The 24,778-nt window shown below is 39.5% G+C and overlaps 1 protein-coding gene across 1 annotated transcript; it reads right to left on the reverse strand.

The window, feature by feature from the left end:
* Positions 1-24,568, reverse strand: LOC126469581 (uncharacterized). Its single transcript, XM_050096697.1, has 3 exons — positions 24,383-24,568; positions 18,720-18,842; positions 1-93 (listed from the first exon to the last, which is right to left on the reverse strand). Exons 1-3 carry the CDS (start codon positions 24,540-24,542, stop codon positions 68-70), a joined length of 309 nt encoding a protein of 102 aa, XP_049952654.1. The 5' UTR covers positions 24,543-24,568; the 3' UTR covers positions 1-67.
* Between the last annotated feature and the right edge of the window lie 210 nt (positions 24,569-24,778).

Below are 24,778 nucleotides of genomic sequence, written 5' to 3' on the forward strand. Positions count from 1 at the left end.
TCAGGTCATCTAGTTGAAAGTGATAAATTTAAAAATGAAGATACTTCATCGGTAAGTTGCCATTTACTTAATTCTTGCTTCCCAAATTTGAATCTGAAACAAAGGAAAGTTTCTATGTAGAATTTTGAAACTGTAGAGGTAACATGTAGCAAAACTGGTTAAACAATAAGGTATCTCTAGTACTGCTGTATACTGAATATGACAACTATAATGCCAAAGTAAAGGTTGAGAGAACATCCAACATCAGATATCCCTGAAGGATGCTTAACAAATATTGAAATAAATCAACATCAAATACAGAAAGAGCATGAATAGAAATGCATAATGAACTGAAAAAAATTGAATTATGGAGTCTGTCACACAAGAAAGAACAACAATTCAAAGTAGATATACATTTTCTATTATGGACTAGTTTAGACCCTGTGAGAGCATCCAAAAAAGTTTGACAAGGTTCTGTTGAACAATCTACTTGAAAGACAGATCACTGAGAGACCTACTCCATAAACTTCAGGAAGAGACTTTGCAAGACTTGGAAAAGACTGTGGCATTTCCTCCCACATATGAAGGTATTTTGATAAGTCTCATGAAAAACAGAGAAAAAATGTGTGTTTCATAAACAACTCTCCTTACTTTTTGACATAGTCTTCTTTGAGGGATATATACTTGGATCAGTGATCTCCCGCTTTTTCATTCCAATGGAAATTTAGGTTCTGTCAAACTTTGTGAAATACTCATTGACTGCAACCATCAAATCCTTATTTGAAGAGTATTTCTTCCCAGCAAGCCAAAGTTTCAAATCAGGGAACAGGAAAAAGCACTTGGGGCTCTGGTAATAGCATGGATGACCAACTAATTCAGAGCCCAATTCATGCACTTTTGCCACTGTTATTGCTGATGTGTGGAATGGTAAATTATCCTGGTAAAAGAGCACTATTTTGTGTGACAACCTTGACCTTTCTTCTAAGCAAGGCAAGTCTCAAATGATCCAACAATGAAGCATAATAGAGTCTAGTTATGGTATAATAAGGTCTAGTTATGGTTCTGCCCCTTTCCAAGTAATCTATGAGGATTATTCTTTGGGAATATCAAAAAACAGTGGCCATCATTTACCAACTGACAAAATATTCCTTTCCTTCCTCAGTCCACTTTCACCAGCCTTTGCCCATTATTCTGACTGCCATTTTGACTCTGATGTGTAATGATGGCTACAGTTTTCATCAACAGTCACAAATTGGTGCAGAAAGTCTTGCAGATATTGATTAAACATTGCCAGACAATGTGCTGGAATGTTTTGCCGATGCACTCTTGGGTGAATGTGAGCAATTACAGCACCTACCTTGCACGTAGCTTCTTTGTAGCCAATTCTCCTTGCAGGATATTATGCACTCCTCAGCTGTCTACAGTCTGAGTAATCTCAGGAATTTTTATTTGGTTGTCTTGCATTACCATGTCTAGGATTTTGTCTATGGTTCCCCATGTGGTGACCTCAATTGGAAGACAGAGCACACTTCATCTATTGTGCTCGTCTGACCTTGTTTCAATGCATTAATCCAAAGGTAAATAGTCTTCAATGATGTTGCAGAGTCCAGATGGACTTCATCTAATTCTGTTTTGATTTCTGTGGCTGTTCAGCTCTTGAAATGATGAATGTATAATAACAGTACAAAACTCGGTTTCCTTTACTGTGAGTCGCAGTCGGCACACTGACCAATTCAGATGTCAATCCTTGGAATTGTAGCCACTACGTAGCTCCATACTATTAATGATAGACTTGATCGTATTATTAATGTTCAACTTTATTGGGAAACCACGAGCCAGACATTAACATAGATCATCAAAGACAAAAACAAACACAAAGCAAAGAGTAAATGATTATGTGCACACTACAGTCTTTGCTGCTGCCCCTGTGCTGTGCACACGCAACTATTCATCTGCGTGCTCCCACACGGCCCCCTCCCTTGAAGAGGGGAGCTCCAGGAATGTGTGGAAATTTGTACTGGACCCTTCGCCTGGCTCTTGCGCGAATTTCCAGCTGTACTTCCTCTATCGTCGTGTCCTCTCGTGGCTTCATCCGGCTTGCTGTCCTACCATCTGTTGCATCCTCCAGGCGCCCCTCATCTTGCTGTAGGCCCACCTCCTCTTCTTGTCTTACATCTTCTAGCAGTAAGTGAGCCAGCTTCACCCAGTCTATTGACACAGTAACACTCTTATCACGAACTAGGATAGTCATGGCCTGGTCCATATGGTGTAGTACTTTATAAGGTCCCATATATGGTGGCTGCAATGGAGTTCTGACTGCGTCAGTTAGCAACATTACATGCGAGCATTTGCTCAATTCTTGATGTATGAACGATGGCCTAATGCCATGGTGTGTCATTGGTTGTGGCCTAAGCTGAGCCCATTGAGCCCTTACTTTCATTAACAAGTATGGTAGTGGTTTGTGATCTGTAAACAATGTAAATGGTCTGGCTTCCACATGAGGCCAGGAATACCTTATGGCTTTGTAAGCAGCCAGCAGCTCTCTATCATATGCACTCCAATCCTGCTGTGGGTCTGTGAGTTTCTTGGAGAAGAATCCTAAAGGCTGCCAGTGACCAGCAGTCCACTGATGCAATGCTGCCCCAATCGCCACCTGACTTGCATCAAAAACAATAGCTAGCTTTGCATTTTTCTCTGGGTGAGCTAGTAAAACCGATTGCTTTAGGCTTTCCTTGATCCTCTTGAATGCGCGCTGCTTGCTTGATGTCCATTGTAGCTTCTGATTTTTCCTGGTTTTTGTGCCCGCCAAAGCCTCCATGAGTGGTGCTTGTAAAGCCACAGCTCCTGCCAGATGTCTGTGGTAAAAATTTAAAACACCTAGGAACTGTTGCAAATCTAATAGGCAAGGCATCTGCTGTATAACCTCGACCCTCTCCTCCAAAGGACGGATGCCAGCTGCTGAGACTGTGTGACCTTGGTCACCACTACACCATAAGTACATAGCGTCTTGAAAACTGTCCGGAGGTGCTCTTCGTGGAGGGCTGCTGTCGCTGAGAACACCAGTATACCGTCTAAATAGGTGACAGCAACATCTAGCCCTTGCAGCACCTCATCGATGAAATGTTGCATGTCTGTGCAGCGTTTTTTAAACCAAATGGCATGCATAAAAACTCGAAAAGACCAAAAGGTTTAGTGACTGTTGTCTTTGGTATGTCACTGTCAGCCACCAGTATTTGGTGGTATGCTTTTTTACAGTTGACTACACTGAAAGATTCAGCTCCAGCCAATTTATTTGTAAAGTCACAAATGTTGGGAACCAGATACCGATCAGGTATCATATGAGCATTCAACAACCTATAATCACCACAAGGTCTCCAACTTCCATCTTTCTTCTGCGCTAAATGTAAAGGCAAGGCCCATCACTATCAGATCTTTGTTGTTGTTGTTGTTGTTGTTGTGGTCTTCAGTCCTGAGACTGGTTTGATGCAGCTCTCCATGCTACTCTATCCTGTGCAAGCTTTTTCATCTCCCAGTACCTACTGCAACCTACATCCTTCTGAATCTGCTTAGTGTATTCATCTCTTGGTCTCCCTCTACGATTTTTACCCTCCACGCTGCCCTCCAATACTAAATTGGTGATCCCTTGATGCCTCAGAACATGTCCTACCAACCGATCCCTTCTTCTGGTCAAGTTGTGCCACAAACTTCTCTTCTCCCCAATCCTATTCAATACTTCCTCATTAGTTATGTGATCTACCCATCTAATCTTCAGCATTCTTCTGTAGCACCACATTTCGAAAGCTTCTATTCTCTTCTTGTCCAAACTATTTATCGTCCATGTTTCACTTCCATACATGGCTACACTCCATACGAATACTTTCAGAAATGACTTCCTGACACTTAAATCAATACTGGATGTTATCAAATTTCTCTTCTTCAGAAACGCTTTCCTTGCCATTGCCAGCCTACATTTTATATCCTCTCTACTTCGACCATCATCAGTTATTTTGCTCCCCAAATAGCAAAACTCCTTTACTACTTTAAGTGCCTCATTTCCTAATCTAATTCCCTCAGCATCACCCGACTTAATTAGACTACATTCCATTACCCTTGTTTTGCTTTTGTTGATGTTCATCTTATATCCTCCTTTCAAGACACTGTCCATTCCATTCAACTGCTCTTCCAAGTCCTTTGCTGTCTCTGACAGAATTACAATGTCATCGGCGAACCTCAAAGTTTTTATTTCTTCTCCATGAATTTTAATACCTACTCCGAATTTTTCTTTTGTTTCCTTTACTGCTTGCTCAATATACACATTGAACAACATCGGGGAGAGGCTACAACCCTGTCTTACTCCCTTCCCAACCACTGCTTCCCTTTCATGTCCCTCGACCCTTATAACTGCCATCTGGTTTCTGTACAAATTGTAAATAGCCTTTCGCTCCCTGTATTTTACCCCTGCCACCTTTAGAATTTGAAAGAGAGTATTCCAGTCAACATTGTCAAAAGCTTTCTCTAAGTCTACAAATGCTAGAAACGTAGGTTTGCCTTTCCTTAATCTTTCTTCTAAGATAAGTCGTAAGGTCAGTATTGCTTCACGTGTTCCAGTGTTTCTACGGAATCCAAACTGATCTTCCCCGAGGTTGGCTTCTACTAGTTTTTCCATTCGTCTGTAAAGAATTCGTGTTAGTATTTTGCAGCTGTGACTTATTAAGCTGATAGTTCGGTAATTTTCACATCTGTCAACACCTGCTTTCTTTGGGATTGGAATTATTATATTCTTCTTGAAGTCTGAGGGTATTTCGCCTGTTTCATACATCTTGCTCACCAGATGGTAGAGTTTTGTCAGGACTGGCTCTCCCACGGCCGTCAGTAGTTCCAATGGAATATTGTCTACTCCGGGGGCCTTGTTTCGACTCAGGTCTTTCAGTGCTCTGTCAAACTCTTCACGCAGTATCATATCTCCCATTTCATCTTCATCTACATCCTCTTCCATTTCCATAATATTGTCCTCAAGTACATTGCCCTTGTATAGACCCTCTATATACTCCTTCCACCTTTCTGCTTTCCCTTCTTTGCTTAGAACTGGGTTTCCATCTGAACTCTTGATATTCATACAAGTCGTTCTCTTATCTCCAAAGGTCTCTTTAATTTTCCTGTAGGCGGTATCTATCTTACCCCTAGTGAGATAGGCCTCTACATCCTTACATTTGTCCTCTAGCCATCCCTGCTTAGCCATTTTGCACTTCCTGTCGATCTCATTTTTGAGACGTTTGTATTCCTTTTTGCCTGTTTCACTTGCTGCATTTTTATATTTTCTCCTTTCATCAATTAAATTCAATATTTCTTCTGTTACCCAAGGATTTCTACTAGCCCTCGTCTTTTTACCTACTTGATCCTCTGCTGCCTTCACTACTTCATCCCTCAAAGCTACCCATTCTTCTTCTACTGTATTTATTTCCCCCATTCCTGTCAATTGCTCCCTTATGCTCTCCCTGAATCTCTGTACAACCTCTGGTTCTTTTAGTTTATCCAGGTCCCATCTCCTTAAATTCCCACTTTTTTGCAGTTTCTTCAGTTTTAATCTACAGGTCATAACCAATAGATTGTGGTCAGAGTACACATCTGCCCCTGGAAATGTCTTACAATTTAAAACCTGGTTCCTAAATCTCTGTCTTACCATTATATAATCTATCTGATACCTTTTAGTATCTCCAGGGTTCTTCCATGTATACAACCTTCTTTCATGATTCTTAAACCAAGTGTTAGTTATGATTATGTTGTGCTCTGTGCAAAATTCTACCAGGCGGCTTCCTCTTTCATTTCTGTCCCCCAATCCATATTCACCTACTATGTTTCCTTCTCTCCCTTTTCCTACACTCGAATTCCAGTCACCCATGACTATTAGATTTTCGTCTCCCTTCACAATCTGAATAATTTCTTTTATTTCATCATACATTTCTTCAATTTCTTCGTCATCTGCAGAGCTAGTTGGCATATAAACTTGTACTACTGTAGTAGGTGTGGGCTTCGTATCTATCTTGGCCACAATAATGCGTTCACTATGCTGTTTGTAGTAGCTTACCCGCATTCCTATTTTCCTATTCATTATTAAACCTACTCCTGCATTACCCCTATTTGATTTTGTGTTTATAACCCTGTAGTCACCTGACCAGAAGTCTTGTTCCTCCTGCCAGCGAATTTCACTAATTCCCACTATATCTAACTTCAACCTATCCATTTCCCTTTTTAAATTTTCTAACCTACCTGCCCGATTAAGGGATCTGACATTCCACGCTCCGATCCGTAGAACGCCAGTTTTCTTTCTCCTGATAATGACATCCTCTTGAGTAGTCCCCACCCGGAGATCCGAATGGGGGACTATTTTACCTCCGGAATATTTTACCCAAGAGGACGCCATCATCATGTAATCATACAGTAAAGCTGCATGCCCTCGGGAAAAATTACGGCTGTAGTTTCCCCTTGCTTTCAGCCGTTCGCAGTACCAGCACAGCAAGGCCGTTTTGGTTATTGTTACAAGGCCAGATCAGTCAATCATCCAGACTGTTGCCCTTGCAACTACTGAAAAGGCTGCTGCCCCTCTTCAGGAACCACATGTTTGTCTGGCCTCTCAACAGATACCCCTCCGTTGTGGTTGCACCTACGGTACGGCTATCTGTATCGCTGAGGCACGCAAGCCTCCCCACCGACGGCAAGGTCCATGGTTCATGGGGGGCAGATCTTTGTATCATTCCCATTTCCAACATCTCTTCGAACTCAGCTTTTGTGTCTGCAAAACTGTCTGGGGCCAACCTTCTTGGTCTGGGGGAGACCGGAGGCCCAGGCACGGTGTTTGTGGTGAACTGTATGATGGGCCACCATGGCTATCGGCTGCGCTGACAGTTCTCTAAGTCAGCATACTTCTGTCACTCCAACTGAACCGTGTACCTTCTCTGTTATTATTCCTATATGACCCTGCACCACCTCTAAGCTGCAATAATTGAATGTCCACCACAATACTGAATGCATATAGAAAATCTGCTCCTAATATGCACTCTGCCACATCTGCAATGACAAAAGTTGAATGACAAATAATACTGGGTCCTAAATTCATTTCTTTGACACAACTGTCATACGTCATTATGGGCTGTTTATTTGCAGCCTTGAGGCAAAACGATGTGCTGTCACTGAGGGAAGTACATTTCCCCTTTGGCCACGTGCTGACATCACACCCTGTGTCTATCAAATAATAACACGAAGCCGTCACATCCCGAACATAAAGTCGCCGAGATACCATTAATAAGGAAACATCTCTACTTATAGTCTCCATGTTATTTACGCGGCAAGCGTGACTGCACAGTAGAATGCACTTTGAGGTTCGCTCCCCAAATCGTCGATGATACCAACACTACTACTCCTTCCCGGCCTCTCCATTGTCCTTATGTGTTGACAGGACCTCCGAACCGGTAGCTCTCAACGCCTCCATCTGCCTATGCAGCCCGTCTAGCTGCTCCTTGAGTTTTGGAAGTTGTGTGCCAGTAACAGCGCGCCACTGCTTATTAATCACTGCCGCTTCGTATTCTTTCATCATCGCCTCCACCTTTGCTATACTGAGAGAATTTGTTGGTACACCCAACACATGAACCCTGTCAGAGAGTTGGAGTAGTGCTACGATATCGTATCCATCATTCACTGCCACAGCTGCTATTACTGCAGACGAGAGCTGTGCTGCCCAAACAGAATGAAGTGTAGTGTTAAAAAATTCATTTTCCATCACGATTCCAGGCAAATGCCTCCAATATTCAGAAGGAATTTTGTCACCTCTACATTCACCTCACAACATCTGGCAGATTCTTTGATCTAGCAGTTTAGTAAGCCAGTTTATTAAAAAGCCCTTCTATGTTGTATATTGCTTCGTTTCTGGTGGCTGCTCAATTATATCTTCAACCAATATCACTGCCCTGGCATCCAGACTGTTTGGCACTATCATGAACTTTTTCCGGTCATCAGTTACCCGATTAGGCATGAATGCCAGTTCTAACGGGGAGAACCAAAGTTTCAGTTTAACGCCAGGAACGGCAGCGGACGTACTTTCATGCATTCTCCCAGCAAATCTTCCTCTTGTATATGTGTTCCAGCCGCATATTTAGTTCTAGTAATCACTGTCCTGCTCCACTGAATCCATTCCGTGGTGTCGAACATCGTTCCATAATTCCCGAACCTGACCACGCAGCATACCCTGCCGGTGTACTGATCATGCTGTAGAGCTTCTGTTGTTTGGTGTATGTTGTAGTGTACCTTCGTTGTCATTCTCCTCTGCCTCTTGCCGTACGTGTTCTTTGACTTTGGGGTCACCACTTTGTAGTCACTATGTAGCTCCATTCTATTAATGATAGACTTGTTCGTATTCTTAATGTTCAACTTTATTGTGAAGCCATGAGCCAGACATTAACATAGAACATCTAAGACAAAAACAAACACAAAGCAAAGAGTAAATGATTATGTGCACACTAGAGTCTTTGCTGTTGCCCCTGTACTGTGCACACGCAACTATTTGTCTGCATGCTCCCACAGAATAATCAAGCTTACCAGCCCTAGAAGCATAATGCATATGTCTCATTCTTTCATAAAATTTTCCAGACTTGTACATCTTTCAAAATGACCATGAGGGTTAATTTTGAGAAAATTTCAGATTGATATGGAGGCATTCCTAGAGTTATTCTTCCAGACTGAGTTGCAGTTGTTTGGAGATACTTAGATCCATTCTAGTGACAGTCTTCTTGTTGGGGCTCATGAGCTGCTACTTGTTACTGTATGTGAACATTGTTAATGATTTGACTGATGTGGGCTAGTTAATTCATCATGCTCTGCCACTCCCCAGATGCTGTAGATGCATTTAAGCACATCCTCCGGGTTTTCCTTAAATGCTTTAGATGTTTTAAGCATCCTATTTTCTCCTTTGTCAACTGCAGGTGAGAGGTGAGTTAAAGCACACTGAGCCACAGGTAACTGTATGCTCTAATCATGTAGACATGCAGAGCTGAATTCATGCACTGTTCTTGCAGAAATTTTGAGAATTCCAGCTGCATAGTTTGAGTGAGCATCTATGTTTGCTGTCATGCAGTCTCTCATTGTACATTTTGACTTTGCTTTGCCTGTTTTTGTCGGTATTAATATTGGTTCTATGAGAAAAATGATACCCTCATTTTCTTAAATGGAAATAATGATAAAACCAATTAAATTAATTTCACTAACAAATGAATATAATGCATTATTGCATCCAATTTTCTATTAAATATGGAACCGACAAGAGCATGGACTTCTCTGACACAAAATTAGCAAATGATTACGGTGTTGACAAATTTGACACATTCTGTAAGAGAGCCCCAAGTGACTGTGTAAATACATAATTCATCATGAAAGAGTTCCCATTACTATAGAAAACATGAGGGCAGAAACAATTAACAATGAAACTGCAAATAATGGCTACAATTCTAATATAGTCAATAAGATATACAGAAAGGAAATTAGTATAAAATTTCTTACCAAAAATGATGAAAAAACATTGGCCAAAGTAAAAAGAGAGGAGAAAGAAAAATTTATAATACTGCCATATATGGAAAACATTTCTCAAAAAGTAAGTAACATATTCCATAATACTAATGATAAAATTAGCATTTTCACAGAGAGTAAGCTAGTAATGAACATAGTACACACAACAGGTAAAGATAAAAAATATGACCAATCACAAATACATAAAAATAAATTCTGTGACTGTGACATGCTCTACATATGATGAACAGGACCAAAATTCACTAGAAGGTGCAATGAATATATCAAAAATTAAAACATGGTTTTGCCTTTTAATATGTATCTTAAAAAAAATTGATACTCTACAGCAGATGCAAGAACTAATCTGTCCAATGTTCATTGAGCCAAGAAAAGAAAATACATGAACAACTTAGAGGAAACTGAAATCTATATTATGAATGATAACCAGAACTTTGATATAAAAATATATATTGAGAACTTTCACAGATCTGTTATCAGGACAGATAAATCAGAACAAAAGACATTTCTAAAATTTACAATATGAAATGATTAACATGGAAGATAAAAATTAAATAACAAACCATACAATCATAGTTACTCACTGAGAACCCCAGAAGCTAAGATGCCTGAGTCAGAGCCTGGCAGACTGCCCAGCCAGGGGAAAATGCTGACCAGGTTGAGGGGAATGTGGAAGCAGTTCAGACGTGCAGGACAGCTTAGAGCCTAAGTCAATAAACAAAGCACAGTAACATCACACCACAAGAAATATGCAGCCATATGGTGACCAAGTGATGTGTTGCAAGAAGGCCTAGATACAACAAAACAGTAACTATTCAGACCGTGACGTAGCAGAAAAGAGTGTCTGAAAGACGAAATTATGAAAGCCTGAAGCCACCAGGAAGGATGTTCAAATGGGAACACTAGTACACATGATGTCATTGCTAGCCCCACCACAGCAGAGTGCACAGGATGTGCCAGCATAAATACCATGCCTTTCTCAATCAATGAGCTCAGTTCCAGTTATCCTGTGGAGGTGGAAGTGTATGTCAGTGGATTGAGGGCACTAAATGGCTGTAATGTAATGGCTATTATACAAGCCAACCCCTATGCAGCAGTACTGTCAGGCAGATGTGGGCATGACAGTGCTGATGGGGTTCACACACCAATGGCCCAGCTGAGCTGCCAGTACTCTGGGAAGATGATTTTGAATTTATGAACGATAAATGTGTCACTGTGAATAATGTTTTATTGGTGCCCTTGAGCATAAGCAGATCTTCTTCTCTGCACCCTGCTTGGCACAATCCTGAAGACTATAGGGGTCTTGGACCAGACCTTTACATCTGATGCTAGCAAGTGGCTACCCCTAGAAGAGGCATCTATGCCTGGTGCCACAACCACATATCAATAGCAGCAGCAGCCCATATTGTTTGTGCAGCTCTGCTATAATGTCAATGGCCGTGTATTGCAGTTCACTACATTGCAGTGTGGTGAATGACTGATATTTGTAGGCCTTCATCTTGTATTTTGTATTCATCATTTTGACCCATGAGGACCTCAATAGTATGTTAAACATTTACATGATTAGGCCTCCAGAAATTGTGGACTTACTTTCGTTTTGTGGAAATACTAGGGAGATTTACCTGCAGCCATTGGTATATCAATATTGTGATCTATCCAGGCATGACTTGCCATGCATTCAGGCTGTGTGAGCTACATGTAGAGCATGTGGAAGGTTTGGTTATGAAGCACAGCAGTGCACAACGTCCTACTGGGCTGTGATACAGTGCAAAGATTAAGTGCAGTGTTGTTCCTATTTGTGTACTGGGACACTACTTCCTTGTTTTTCTTGTATAATGACAGATAGAGCTTACACAAGTGCCAGATGTATGGACAGTGACGTCGGAAAAAAAAAAAAAAAAACCATCATGGAAACTCAGAAGGGCAAATAGCTGTGTTGTTGGAGACTGCAGCCAACGATAAGTAGGACATTGAGGCATTGTGAAGGAGAGTACCTGGATTGGAAATTGCTGGTGGGCAGGTACATTCTGATCAGGTATACCAAAACAATCTCGAGTGTACCCGTCCCTTCTACGCTTTATAGCGCCATTTATGGGAAAAGAACTGAGGATGTTGTTGTTGTTGTTGTGGTCTTCAGTCCTGATACTGGTTTGATGCAGCTCTCCATGCTACTCTATCCTGTGCAAGCTTCTTCATCTCCCAGTACCTACTGCAACCTACATCCTTCTGAATCTGCTTAGTGTATTCATCTCTTGGTCTCCCTCTACAATTTTTACCCTCCACGCTGCCCTTCAATACTAAATTGGTGATCCCTTGATGCCTCAGAACATGTCCTACCAACCGATCCCTTCCTCTAGTCAAGTTGTGCCACAAACTTCTCTTCTCCCCAATCCTATTCAATACCTCCTCATTAGTTATATGATCTACCCATATAATCTTCAGCATTCTTCTGTAGCACCACATTTCGAAAGATTCTATTGTCTTCCTGTCCAAACTAGTTATTGTCCATTTTTCACTTCCATACATGGTTACACTCCATACAAATACTTTCAGAAACGACTTCCTGACACTTAAATCTATACTAGATGTTAACAAATTTCTCTTCTTCAGAAATGCTTTCGTTGCCATTGCCAGTCTACATTTTATATCTTCTCTACTTTGAACATCATCAGTTATTTTGCTCCCCAAATAGCAAAACTGCTTTACTACTTTAAGTGTCTCATTTCCTAATCTAATTCCCTCAGCATCACCCGACTTAATTCGACTACATTCCATTATCCTCGTTTTGCTTTTGTTGATGTTCATCTTAATCCTCCTTTCAGGACACTATCCATTCTGTTCAACTGCTCTTCTAAGTCCTTTGCTGTCTCTGATAGAATTACAATGTCATTGGCAAACCTCAAATTTTTTATTTCTTCTCCATGGATTTTAATACCTACTCCGAATTTTTCTTTTGTTTCCTTCAATGCTTGCTCAATATACAGATTGAATAACATCGGGGGAGGCTACAGCCCTGTCTCACTCCCTTCCCAACCATTGTTTCCCTTTCATGTCCACCACTCTTATTACTGCCATCTGGTTTCTGTACAAATTGTAAATAGCCTTTCACTCCCTGTATTTTACCCCTACCACCTTCAGTATTTGAAAGAGAGTATTCCAGTCAACATTGTCAAAAGCTTGCTCTAAGTCTAAAAATGCTAGAAACATAGGTTTGCCTTTCCTTAATCTAGCTTCTAAGATAATTCGTAGGGTCAGTATTGCTTCATGTGTTCCTATATTTCTACGGAATCCAAACTGATTTTCCTCAAGGTCAGCTTCTACCAGTTTTTCCATTTGTCTGTAATGAATTCGCATTAGTATTTTGCATTCGTGACTTATTAAACTGATTTCTTTGGGATTGGAATTATTATATTCTTCATGAAGTCTGAGGGTATTTCGCCTGTCTCATACATCTTGTTCAACAAATGGTAGAGTTTTGTCAGGACTGGCTCTCCCAAGGCCGTCAGTAGTTCTAATGGAATGTTGTCTACTCCCGGGGCCTTGTTTCGACTCAGGTCTCTCAGTGCTCTGTCAAACTCTTCATGCAGTATCGTATCTCCCATTTCATCTTCATCTACATCCTCTTCCATTTCCATAATATTGTCCTCAAGTACATCACCCTTGTGTAGACCCTCAATATACTCCTTCCACCTTTCTGCTTTCCCTTCTTTGCTTAGAACTGGGTTTCCACCTGAGCTCTTGATATTCATACAAGTGGTTCTCTTTTCTCCAAAGGTCTCTTTAATTTTCCTGTAGGCAGCATCTATCTTAACCCTAGTGAGATAAGCCTCTACATCCTTACGTTTGTCCTCTAGGCATCCCTGCTTAGCCATTTTGCACTTCCTGTTGATCTCATTTTTGAAACATTTGTATTCCTTTTTGCCTGCTTTATGTACTGCATTTTTATATTTTCTCCTTTCATCAATTAACTTGAATATTTCTTCTGTTACCCAAGGATTTCTACTAGCCCTCGTCTTTTTACCTATTTGATCCTCTGCTGCCTTCACTACTTCATCTCTCAAAGCTACCCATTTTTCTTCTACTGTATTTCTTTCCTCCATTCATCTCAATTGTTCCCTTATGCTCTCCCTGAAACTCTGTACAACCTCTGCTTTAGTCAGTTTATGCAGGTCCCATCTCCTTAAATTCTCACCTTTTTGCAGTTTCTTCAGTTTTAATCTACAGTTCATAACCAATAGATTGTGGTCAGAGTCCACATCTGCCCCTGGAAATGTCTTACAATTTAAAACCTGGTTCCTAAATCTCTGTCTTACAATTATATAATCTATCTGAAACCTGTCAGTATCTCCAGGCTTCTTCCAAGTATACAACCTTCTTTTATGATTCTTGAACCAAGTGTTAGCTATGATTAAGTTGCGCTCTGTGCAAAATTCTACCAAGCGGCTTCCTCTGTTATTTCTTAGCTCCAATGCATATTAACCTACTACATTTCCTTCTCTCCCTTTTCCTACTACCAAATTCCAGTCACCCATGACTATTAAATTTTCGTCTCCCTTCAATATCTGAATAATTTCTTTCATTTCATCATACATTTCTTCAATTTCTTCGTCATCTGCAGAGCTAGTTGGCATATAAACTTGTACTACTGTAGTAGGCATGGGCTTCGTGTCTAGCTTGGCCACAATAATGTGTTCACTATGCTGTTTTTTAGTAGCTTACCCGCACTCCTATTTTTTTCTTTCATTATTAAACCGACTCCTGCATTACCCTTTTTTGATTTTGTATTTATAATCCTGTATTTGCCTGACCCAAAGTCTTGTCCTCCTGCCACCGAACTTCACTAATTCCTACTATATCTACCTTTAACCTATCCATATCCCTTTTTAAATTTTCTAACCTACCTGCTCGAATAAGGTATCTGACACTCCACTCTCCGATCTGTAGAACGCCAGTTTTCTTTCTCCTGATAATGACGTCCTCCTGAGTAGTCCCTGCCCGGAGATCCAATTGGGGGACTATTTTACCTCCGGAATATTTTACCCAAGAGGACCCCATCATCATTAAACCATACAGTAAAGCTGCATGCCCTCGGGAAAAATTACGGCTGTCGTTTTCCCTTGCTTTGAGCCGTTTGCAGTACCAGCACAGCAAGGCCATTTTGGTCAGTGTTACAAAGCCAGATCAGGCAATCCAGACTGTTGCCCCTGCAACTACTGAAAACGATGTTGACCCTCTTCAGGAACCACACATTTGTCTGGCCTCTCAACAGATACCCCTCCGTTGTGGTTGCACCTATGGTACGGCTATATGTATCGCTGAGGCACACAAGCCTCCCCACCAACGACAAGGTCCATGGTTCTTGGGGGGAACTGAGGATGTATCTTCTTTTATTTATGATGTGAAGTCTGCAGCTGATTTGGGAAAATGGTGGGCTGAAACAGCCGTGAATATGGCTAAATTGTTGTTAGTAGTTGACATAAAACCATACGTTACGTACCACAAGACTGTTAGTAAGACCTCAAAATTAGAGGAGCTGGATAATGGTCTCATCCAGTACCACTACATACACAGAATAGCACAAGATTTTTTAGTGAGAAAGTCAGTGAACTGTTGTAGAAATGCAGCAATTCAGTAGTCACTTTATCTGAGAGAATTAGGAAGGTGAATGTGCAAACGTATCAGCTAAAATGCGATTTGGAGGCTGGCAGAATCATCCATCATGATGTGTTTGTGATGGGTATATCTACTGATATGTCAAGGACATTCAGATGGAGAATCTAAGTGATTTATCTGCGGCCATTGTAACTGTCACACAACTAGAGGAAATCAACATTGCTACATGGAGGAGAGACCCTGGTGTTTTCTTCTCTGAGGTGAAGTATTATAGAGGTGAGCATACATACAGGCCACATCAGGAAGCAATGTTATCAGCTGGTATGTTATGAATGTGGGGAGATGGGCATTAAGGTAAGTGATTCCTGGAAGAAAGCATATGGCAGGAATTGCCCAATAATTAGCCTCATTGATTGGATGGCATTCCCAGTAGAACACAACACTGCCAAAACATATTCAGAGTGGATTGTAAGGAACATAAATTTATTATGTTTGCTGGGGCTCATGTGCTTATAGTCAGTCTGTATCTCTTGGGCATGGCATGGGTTGTGTGGAGTGGGGGAAATGTCGTGAGGTAATTCAGAACAAAATACACAGTTTTAGCTTAAGAACTAAATGTTCTTGGGAGCATATGAAAGTGTTGACACATGTTGGGGAAGGGTTCTGCGATTCAGTTGTACTGTTAAACACCACCCAAAAATGGATCTTTTGTAATGTACAACTGAACTTGACAGGACATTGATTCCTCTAGGTAAAACAGCTGCAAGTGTTAAAATGTCACAAGGTTCACCAATCATGAAGGTGGTACTAAATAAACTGGAGACACAGGCATGAAAGACCAATTCACATGATACAATACCTCAAGATACAGGGAATTTTGTTTGGTTTAGCACAGGTACACGCTTATCCAAGGGTTTATTATGAGTTTTAGAGCCATAGAAAATTAACAAAGAATTGGGTGTCACACTGTTTTGAACACAGAAGTATAGTACACATCAATCATGTGGTTAGAGATTTTATCGACCCAGTCAGTCTAGGTAATTTTAGTATGAATGAAGTGAGGTATATCAAAGAGTTTCTTGCTTGCTAATTTGAAGGTTTTGGAGGAAGATCACATAGCTAGATCAAGTGAGGACCTTTGCTGTAAGCAAACCATCACTAGCCAGCGTTATGTGAAAGAGTAAAACACATACAAACAAACAATAGGAAAGTGACAGAAACCTTCTTCCTAAGATTAATGGAGTTATTTACCACCAACACAAGTCATGCAGCACAGGATAACAACAGGGAATAATGCTGCAGTGTGTAAGAAACTGTATAGAATTCTTAAATGTATGCAACTGATAGTGGAAGAACTTTTCGACAAACAGCTAGCAGACAGTATTATTGAATATAGTGAGAGTCATAGGAGCACCCTTTTTTTTAGCCTCAAAGAAGTTACCAAATGGCACTAAAAATACAAATTTAGCTTTGACTCTGAATATCTTAATCATCATTGATGCATATCCCATACCAAACATAGCGCAACTCTGGGTCAGTAAATAATTCCCCACCATGGATTTGAAGAGCAGATATCACCAGCTGATGACAGCACTGTAATATTGGCTTAATAAAGCTTTTACTGTCCTCTGATGCCATTTCCAGCACCATCGAATCACAAATGGTTTCAAGAATCCAACTGCAGTTTTTCAAAGATTACTGGATAGGATACTTAGAGGACTGAAATGGAGAAAATTTTTGGTTCATTTTGATGACATCATAGTGTTCTGAAAATACTTGTAAGTGACATCTGGAGGAAGTGCTCAAAAGACTGACGACAGCACAGCTAACACTAAGCCTTGATAAATGTCATTTTGCAGCAATGGAGCTGAATTATATTGTGCACATGATTAGTCAGGAAGGTGTGAGAATAGGTATGTGCTTAATCTCAGCAATTCAGAACTTTCTCACCACCACAGACATCTAAACAACTGCAAACCTTTTTGGTTCCCTATAATTACTATCATAAATTTGTAAAGAACTTCACTGAAATTGGCAAACATTGGAACCATTTGTTGTACAAAGGAATAAAATTTGAATGGTCTGCCAAATGTCAAAGAGCATTTGACCACCTTGAAACAAGCACTGAAAGCTGGTCCATTTTTGATACTTCCAAACTCAGCTTCACCGCTGAATGAAACACTCATTGACTGGTTTGCAAACAAAGCTAAAGAACAGTAGGACATTAACTGGTAACTATTAGATGAACTTGTAAATATATGGAAAATTTGTATTAGCAAGAAAGAAACAGCTTTAATAAAATTGAATATGATGAACTTCATGTCTTGGACATAGAATATAATGCTTTAAAAGGAGGAGGTAATCCAAGAAATCATGTAAGTCAGCAGTATAGGTAGGGAAGCATAATTAAAATGAATAATATATAAATAGTAATGTAAAATGTGGATAATGAGGTTGTTACACAAATATTCCATCCTAAAAAATTCAAGGCATGTTACTGAAGGAAAGACAAGATTTTGTTCCCCAGAATAGTATCACAGGAAAACACTAAAAGTTTGTTAAAGTTCTTCACTGGCAACACCAGAAGCCTGATCTGGCAGACTGCCAGCTAGGAGAAAATACAAAGGTTGAGGTGAATGTGAAACTGACTGCAAAAAATGAGGCCAGCAGAGTACCCAAGTCCATGAATGAAGCATAATCCCATCATGGAACAGAAACCTGCCATCATATTGGTGAAAAGCAGTGTGTCACAAGAATGCCCACATACACAATATTAAGTATTCAGCAACAGAAAAAAAAAACATGAAAAATGAAGTTACAAAAATATAAACCAACCAGGAGAGCCAACCAAACTGTAAAACTAGTACACATGATGTCATTGGTATTCCCACTGCAGCAGAGCACATGATAAAGTGTCAGATGAATGCTACACCTTTTTTAATCAATAACCAAAGTTGCACCTGTTCTATGGAGGGGTGAAGCTACATCAGTTGACCTCTGTGTATCTAAACATCTCCTGTTCTCCCCTAGATTCATGTCTTCAACATCAACAAGAGCATTTAATAGATCAGCTTGCAGATCTGTTGTCCATTATTATATAGTATTAACCACGGTGGCTGACACTGGGGCAGGGGCACCAATCAGCTGTGGCATAATGGCTTTCACATGAGATATCCACTATGCAGCAGTACCATCAGACAGACACGTGGCTGCCTCTGCTCACAAGGTCCGCAAACTACTGGCCTGACAGAGCTGTCACCTCTCTGGGAAAATAATTCTGTATTTCTGGACAATTTATCTCACTGTGACTAATGTTTTCTTGGCACTGTCAAGTGTAAGCAGATCCTTATCACTGCACCCTGCTCAGCACAGTCCACATGACTATAAGGATCTTGAACCAGACCACTATTGTACATATATTTACTTCCACTAGAGAATGAGACATTTCTTGAACCTGGTAGGAGTAAAAAAAGAGGAACACCAGGTATGTTGGATTATTATTCCATACAACCTCTTATCATTCATTACACAATAAGTTTTGAAGACTCATCACATACCTTCATTGCTGGTTAAGTGTTCCTCACTATCCAGGAATTTTCCAAATGTACTGGTCATCCACATTGTTACATCATTAACCATTGATTGATAGTATGATGCATTACTTTGACTTGATCCCACTGCTGCAACATAACAATGATGATTTGGTAATGTTAAAAATTGTATCAAGTTCCTTATGAGAGTTAATGCTATGAATACGCACACTTTAATGCATCATCCTTTAGTCTTCACTAGGTTATCAATATTCACAAATTGTAAACCAGGAAATCTAACTTTGGAGGCTATACCAGAGTACTTTCTTTTTTGCTTCATCTGTGGGCATCATTACAACTTTCTGCAGGAACTAAACAATATGTCAGACTGGTATGTGACCTGGACCCTTGGCAATTGAGTGAAACGGTATAACTGTCTCAGATATTTTGTCAAAAGTGATGAAATCTTTGTGTGTTTTTAATTATGTTAGTACAAGGCTCCTGAGTGCCGTGCCCACCCACCCACACACACACACACACACACACACACACACACACACACACACACACACACACACACACACACCAAAGAAACTGGTATAGGCACGTGTATTCAAATACAGGGATATGTAAACAGGCAGAATAAGGTGCTGCAGTTGGAAAAGCCGAAATAAGACAACAAATGTATGGCGCAGTTGTTAGATCAGTTACTGCTGCTTCAATGGCAGGTTATCAAGATTTAAATGAGTTTGAATGTGGTGTTATAGTCAACACATGAGCAATGAGAGACAGCATTTCTGAGGCAGCAACGAAGTGGCTATTTTCCCATCCAAACATTTCAAGAGTGTACCATGAATATCAGGAATACCATAAAACAACAAATCTCCAACATTGCTGTGGCCAGAAAAAGATCCTACAAGAACAAGACCAATGATGAGTGAAGAGATTCATTCAATGTGACAGAAGTGCAACCCGTTTGTAAATTGCTCCAGATTTCAATGCTGGGTGATCAACAATTGTCACTGTGTGAAACATTCAACAGAACGTCATTGATATGGGCTTTCAGAGCTGAAGATCCACTAGTGTACCTTTGATGTCTTCATGACACAAAGTTTCATGCTTTGCCTGGGCCCTTCAATACCGATATTGGACTGTTGATCACTGGAAACATGTTGCCTGTTTGGATGAGTCTCTCATTTTGTTTCAAGCAGATGGATGTGAATGTGTATGGGTATGGAGACAACCTCATGAATTCATGGACCCTGCATGTTAGCAGGGAACTGTTCAAGCTGATGGACTCTCAGTAATGGTTTGGGGCATGTGCAGTTGAAGTGATATGGGACCCCGGATATGTCAAGACATGACTTTGACAGGTGACATTAGTAAGCATCCTGTCTAATCATCTGCATCCATTCATGCCCATTGTGCATTCTGATGGACTTGGACAATTCCAGCAGGATACTGTGACACTCCACATGTCCAGATTTGCTACAGAGTGGCTCCAGAAACACTATTCTGAGTGTAAACCCTTCTGCTGGCCACCAAACTCTACAGACATGAACATTATTGAGCATGTCTGGGATGCCTTGCAACATGCTGTTCAGAAGAGACCTCCACTTCCTCATGCTCTTACGGATTTATGGACAGCCCTGCAGGATTCATGGTGTAAATTCCCTCCAACACTACTTCATATATTAATCAAGTCAATGCCACGTCATGTTGCAGGGCATCTGTGTCCCAGTGGGGCCCCTACAGGATATTAGGCAAGGATACCAGTTTGTACGGCTCTTCAGTGTGTGTGTGTGTGTGTGTGTGTGTGTGTGTGTGTGTGTGTGTTTGTGTGTGTGTGTGGCTGTGGGTGTGGGTGTGTTATATATATAACCAATGAAAACAATCAATTATTGATAAAATTATTTAAGTGGATGGATAAAAAAATCTGCTCACCAAGTGGCAGCAGAACACATATATAAGACTGATGTGATTGGCAAACTTTTGGAGCCAGTGTCTCCTTCTTCAGGCAGAAGGGTTGAAGAGAAATGAAGAAGGGTGGAGGAAAAGGACTGGAGAGGTCTAGGTAAGTCTCCCACGACCTGTGGTTCTGGGTGACTTTCCTGAAATCTACCCCTTTTCCTAGATCTCTCCAGTCCTTTTCCTTCACCATTCTTCATTCCCCTTCAACCCTTCTGCCTGAAGAAGGAGCCACCGGCTCCAAAAGCTTGCATTGTTGGGGAGTAGATTTTTTATCTGTCTAATTAAATAATTTTATATAGGCCTATTCTATCTGTCCTGAAGTTTTGTAACTGCTGTATTGTAACATGTATATCAGTCAGGGTGGAAAATATATGAAAGGAGACTAGATAAAGGCTTAGGTACCAAAAGGTCTTTCATCAAGGATGAAAAAGATTGAAAAAATGAGTTATATCGAAATGTATGAAATAAGGTCTGAATCTGACATCTTTCAGTTTTTGACCATTATTCTTTTGCTGCTCATATACCTGCTAGAGCTGGAACCTTTCTAAAATTACTAACTTCACAAAATAAAAGTAAATACTGATCTAAGTTCAGTACAGATTAATCATGAAAAAGAGACCATGCTGTTATGTCCTGTAAGGGATACTTTAATTTTTTGCTAAATCTTCTACTAATCTAAGTAAGCAAATCAGTATATTTGCCAAATGGATAGTTTTTGAGTTGATGGAACATCAGCATCATACATCTGTGTATCTTTAGTCAAACATTCCCTCACTTGTCCTTAAGAGGCTTAGTGGAGTGTGTTCCACATCTTTCAGTCACAGCACAATCCATGATGATCAGAAAAGAATGTGATGTAAAACCAGTCTACTAAATAAATGAGACACTCATTCATCATTTATATCTGTCTTCATATTATGACTGCGCAGTCAATATTATATGCTCAAGCTGGTCAACATTATTAAATTAGATTTTTTACATGCTTAATAAAGCAGGAAAAATTGAGTTATCATAAAATGTTCATAATTCACTGCTTGATGAATTGTTGCTAAGGAAACAATAGAAATCAGCCAAAGTCAAATGAAGAGGAGCGTGACTACCTAACTCAGTAATCTCAAAGGCTCACCTAGCATGGTGGGAAGAAGGATAATGGAATAAAATCTAGGACATTTAGAGAGTTTTCATTTGCATCTGAAGAGGCATGCTGTAATAAACAGTAACAGTTGAAACATCATGGAAACAGGAAAGTAGACTTGGGCTTAATATCATATCAGTAAGACCACTGGCAGAAAAAGATATTAAAGGGAAATCATGTAATAATTATTTTCTTAGAATCAACCTGATTGTGAAAAAGATAATCAGGAGCTGATCTATACGGCAAATGTGTCATGAGACATATAATTAAGATGTTATATTGTAGCAGAAGACAGGAGGAGGAAATATCAAGATATACTACCAACACCAGACATTTAGCCCAAATTCATGTTCATGGATACTGTAATCAGAAGAGGATCTGAATGTCAGCCTACTGACACCACAAATATCATAGACCAAAATACCATGTCGAAGACAAACGTGTTAAAGAAACACAAAGCTAAATGCATTCCAGAGTTAGATGAAAATATCTATTAAAAAGGGTCACAGAAACAAAAATTTTGTTGCCTAACAAGTTATTGACCATAAAGAAGTGCAATTCTTTGTAGCATCCTACACTTAGTTACAAAATAATAATATAATATGCATTTACTGTTGATGTAATGAAATATTAAGGCTCAAATGGCAGGTGTGAACAATGTCTTTATGAAGCAAGTAAGAGAATGATCACATATAATGGTAGTTATGCTTATGAATATTTAAAAGATACAATTTGATAATCAGAATGGCGTGATGACATGAGCATGTATTATGTAATACACGCTCATCAACTGCTAATATATGTGAAGACAAAGGACATTCACAGACACATAGTACATTTTTTAACCATTTTGTGAAGCCTTCAGCTAACATTTTCTCATTTGATATATGTACATTCATATACCAAATAAAGAAAATGTTAACTGAATGCATCACAAAATCATTTTAAAAAATTCACCACAGATACAGATACTGTTGCAATGAAGATTATACATTCGCAGCTATGTTTTGTTTTGTTTTTTTATATTAACATGGGTATACTGTCTTTTGTTGTTTTTTTATCTCATAACCATTGTCATTTTTGGAAACATATATGTGCAAAATTCTGATGAATATTTTCATTTATTAGCTGCTTGTGGTACTTCATTGTTGTAACTACCAAATATCTTTTGCCTTGGTAAATGCTGTGTATTTATAAATTTGTTTTTTATTTAGTATTTATTGTTTTGTTGTCACAAACTCCATATTTTTGTGAAAATGCAATGTAATATTTCTAAGCTTAGATAAATCAAATCAAGTATATCATTATTTGATCCTTATATAAAATGGAATGTACTATAATGGAGCAGTGACAACTGAGTGAGTAATGGAGAGGATTGTACTAACAGTGACAGTCTGTAGTAAACTATAATGGTTGTAATGTATGTATGATCTAACTCGCAGGTGTGCACCCGACTTCTGGTATTTCCTTTGTGTGTTTGAGAAAGATCACCTATGTCATCTAAATTCAGTTTAAAACTCTAGAGTCTAACATTTTAAGTAAAATTTAAATATTCTTTTTGTGTTAACTGTATGACTAATCTTTCATATACTCTGTACATTTGAATGTTTAGTGCTACAAAAATTATATAACACTTTATCAATAGTTGTAATCTACATTTGTGGTTTATAAGGTTTTGGCAGTAGTATCCTCATCTAGGTAATAATCCCCTGAATTTCAATGTCATCTACATGAATAAAATATACATTTCGGAATTTTTGGAAGTTTGTGGGTGTTGTGCATAACATAGTTCATAGCACATGTTCATGTTCCTAAGTTGCAGGGGCCCATTCTGATAATTCCAGGAGCAAAGTCAGAGTTGAAAAATTTGATTTGAAAAATCAATGTATAAAACAAAATGTTTATTCATTGATGTCCTCCTGGTAGGTACTCTGAGGTAACTCACATAGAGAAATAGTATTTATTGCCAAATCAGTTGGAAGTATTACCTATAGGCTCATTTTATTTTCATTTACTGATATGATTTGTTGCCAAAAATTTACTGATACAATACTGAAGAAAATGTAAGCTTTAGTCTGTATTCACAGTTTATTTATTTTTCCTGCTGGCTATGTTTTGATGTACAGTATCGTCCTCAGGCCAACTGCTGGCATGCAGACGTCATGTTCACTTCCCAAGCAGGTGTGCCACATACCCCCATATACCTACTTGGGAAGTGAAAGTGACAACTGTTTGCCAGGCTATGGCCTGAGGAGTGTACTGTGTGCTGAAACCAGAAGCCTGAAGGCGAAATAAATAAATTCCAACTACAGACTAAAACCATTTTTTTATACAGAAGGGTATGACTCATAAGTTATGAAGCACAGTGGTCACCTTCACAACAAAATAAAATGACAGCTGCACAGTTTTTAAGTGAAACTCCAGTTATACAATTCAGGCATTCCTGAACAGAAAAGAGTAGTCTATTACATGTGCATAAATAACCACCACAGAGATATGCAGCTGTTGTTCATTTTACAAATAATGCTTCACAGTGTTTATTAGTGATATGACTCATAAAAATGTGATGAATTAATTGACATACCCGTATCTTCACCACCTGCAAATACAGGTGCAGCTACTACAGGAGCTGACACATGCTGTTCTGGTTCCTTCATCTCACATGAAACACAACTGCTTGTGTTTCCACTTTCCATTTGCAGAGTGTGGAACAATTTCCCTGTAGCTGTGTTTGAACTTCCCATTTCTAAATGGTTGTAAATTCCTTCTTGATGTTGTAATTTATCTGAGACCTGTAAAATAAATGTTTACTTAGCAAGAACTGAGACATTCTCACAAGAAAATTTCTGCAATTATAAGTCTATTAATTATTTTATTATGTTCACCAAAGTTAACAATGAGTCATTACCAAGAAGGGAAGTGTCAAAATGAGATGAGTTTGAGAAAATTTCACAAGCAATTTTGATAAATGTAAAGTGAC

This window comes from Schistocerca serialis, chromosome 3 (assembly GCF_023864345.2).
Source record: "Schistocerca serialis cubense isolate TAMUIC-IGC-003099 chromosome 3, iqSchSeri2.2, whole genome shotgun sequence".
Taxonomy (NCBI): domain Eukaryota; kingdom Metazoa; phylum Arthropoda; class Insecta; order Orthoptera; family Acrididae; genus Schistocerca; species Schistocerca serialis.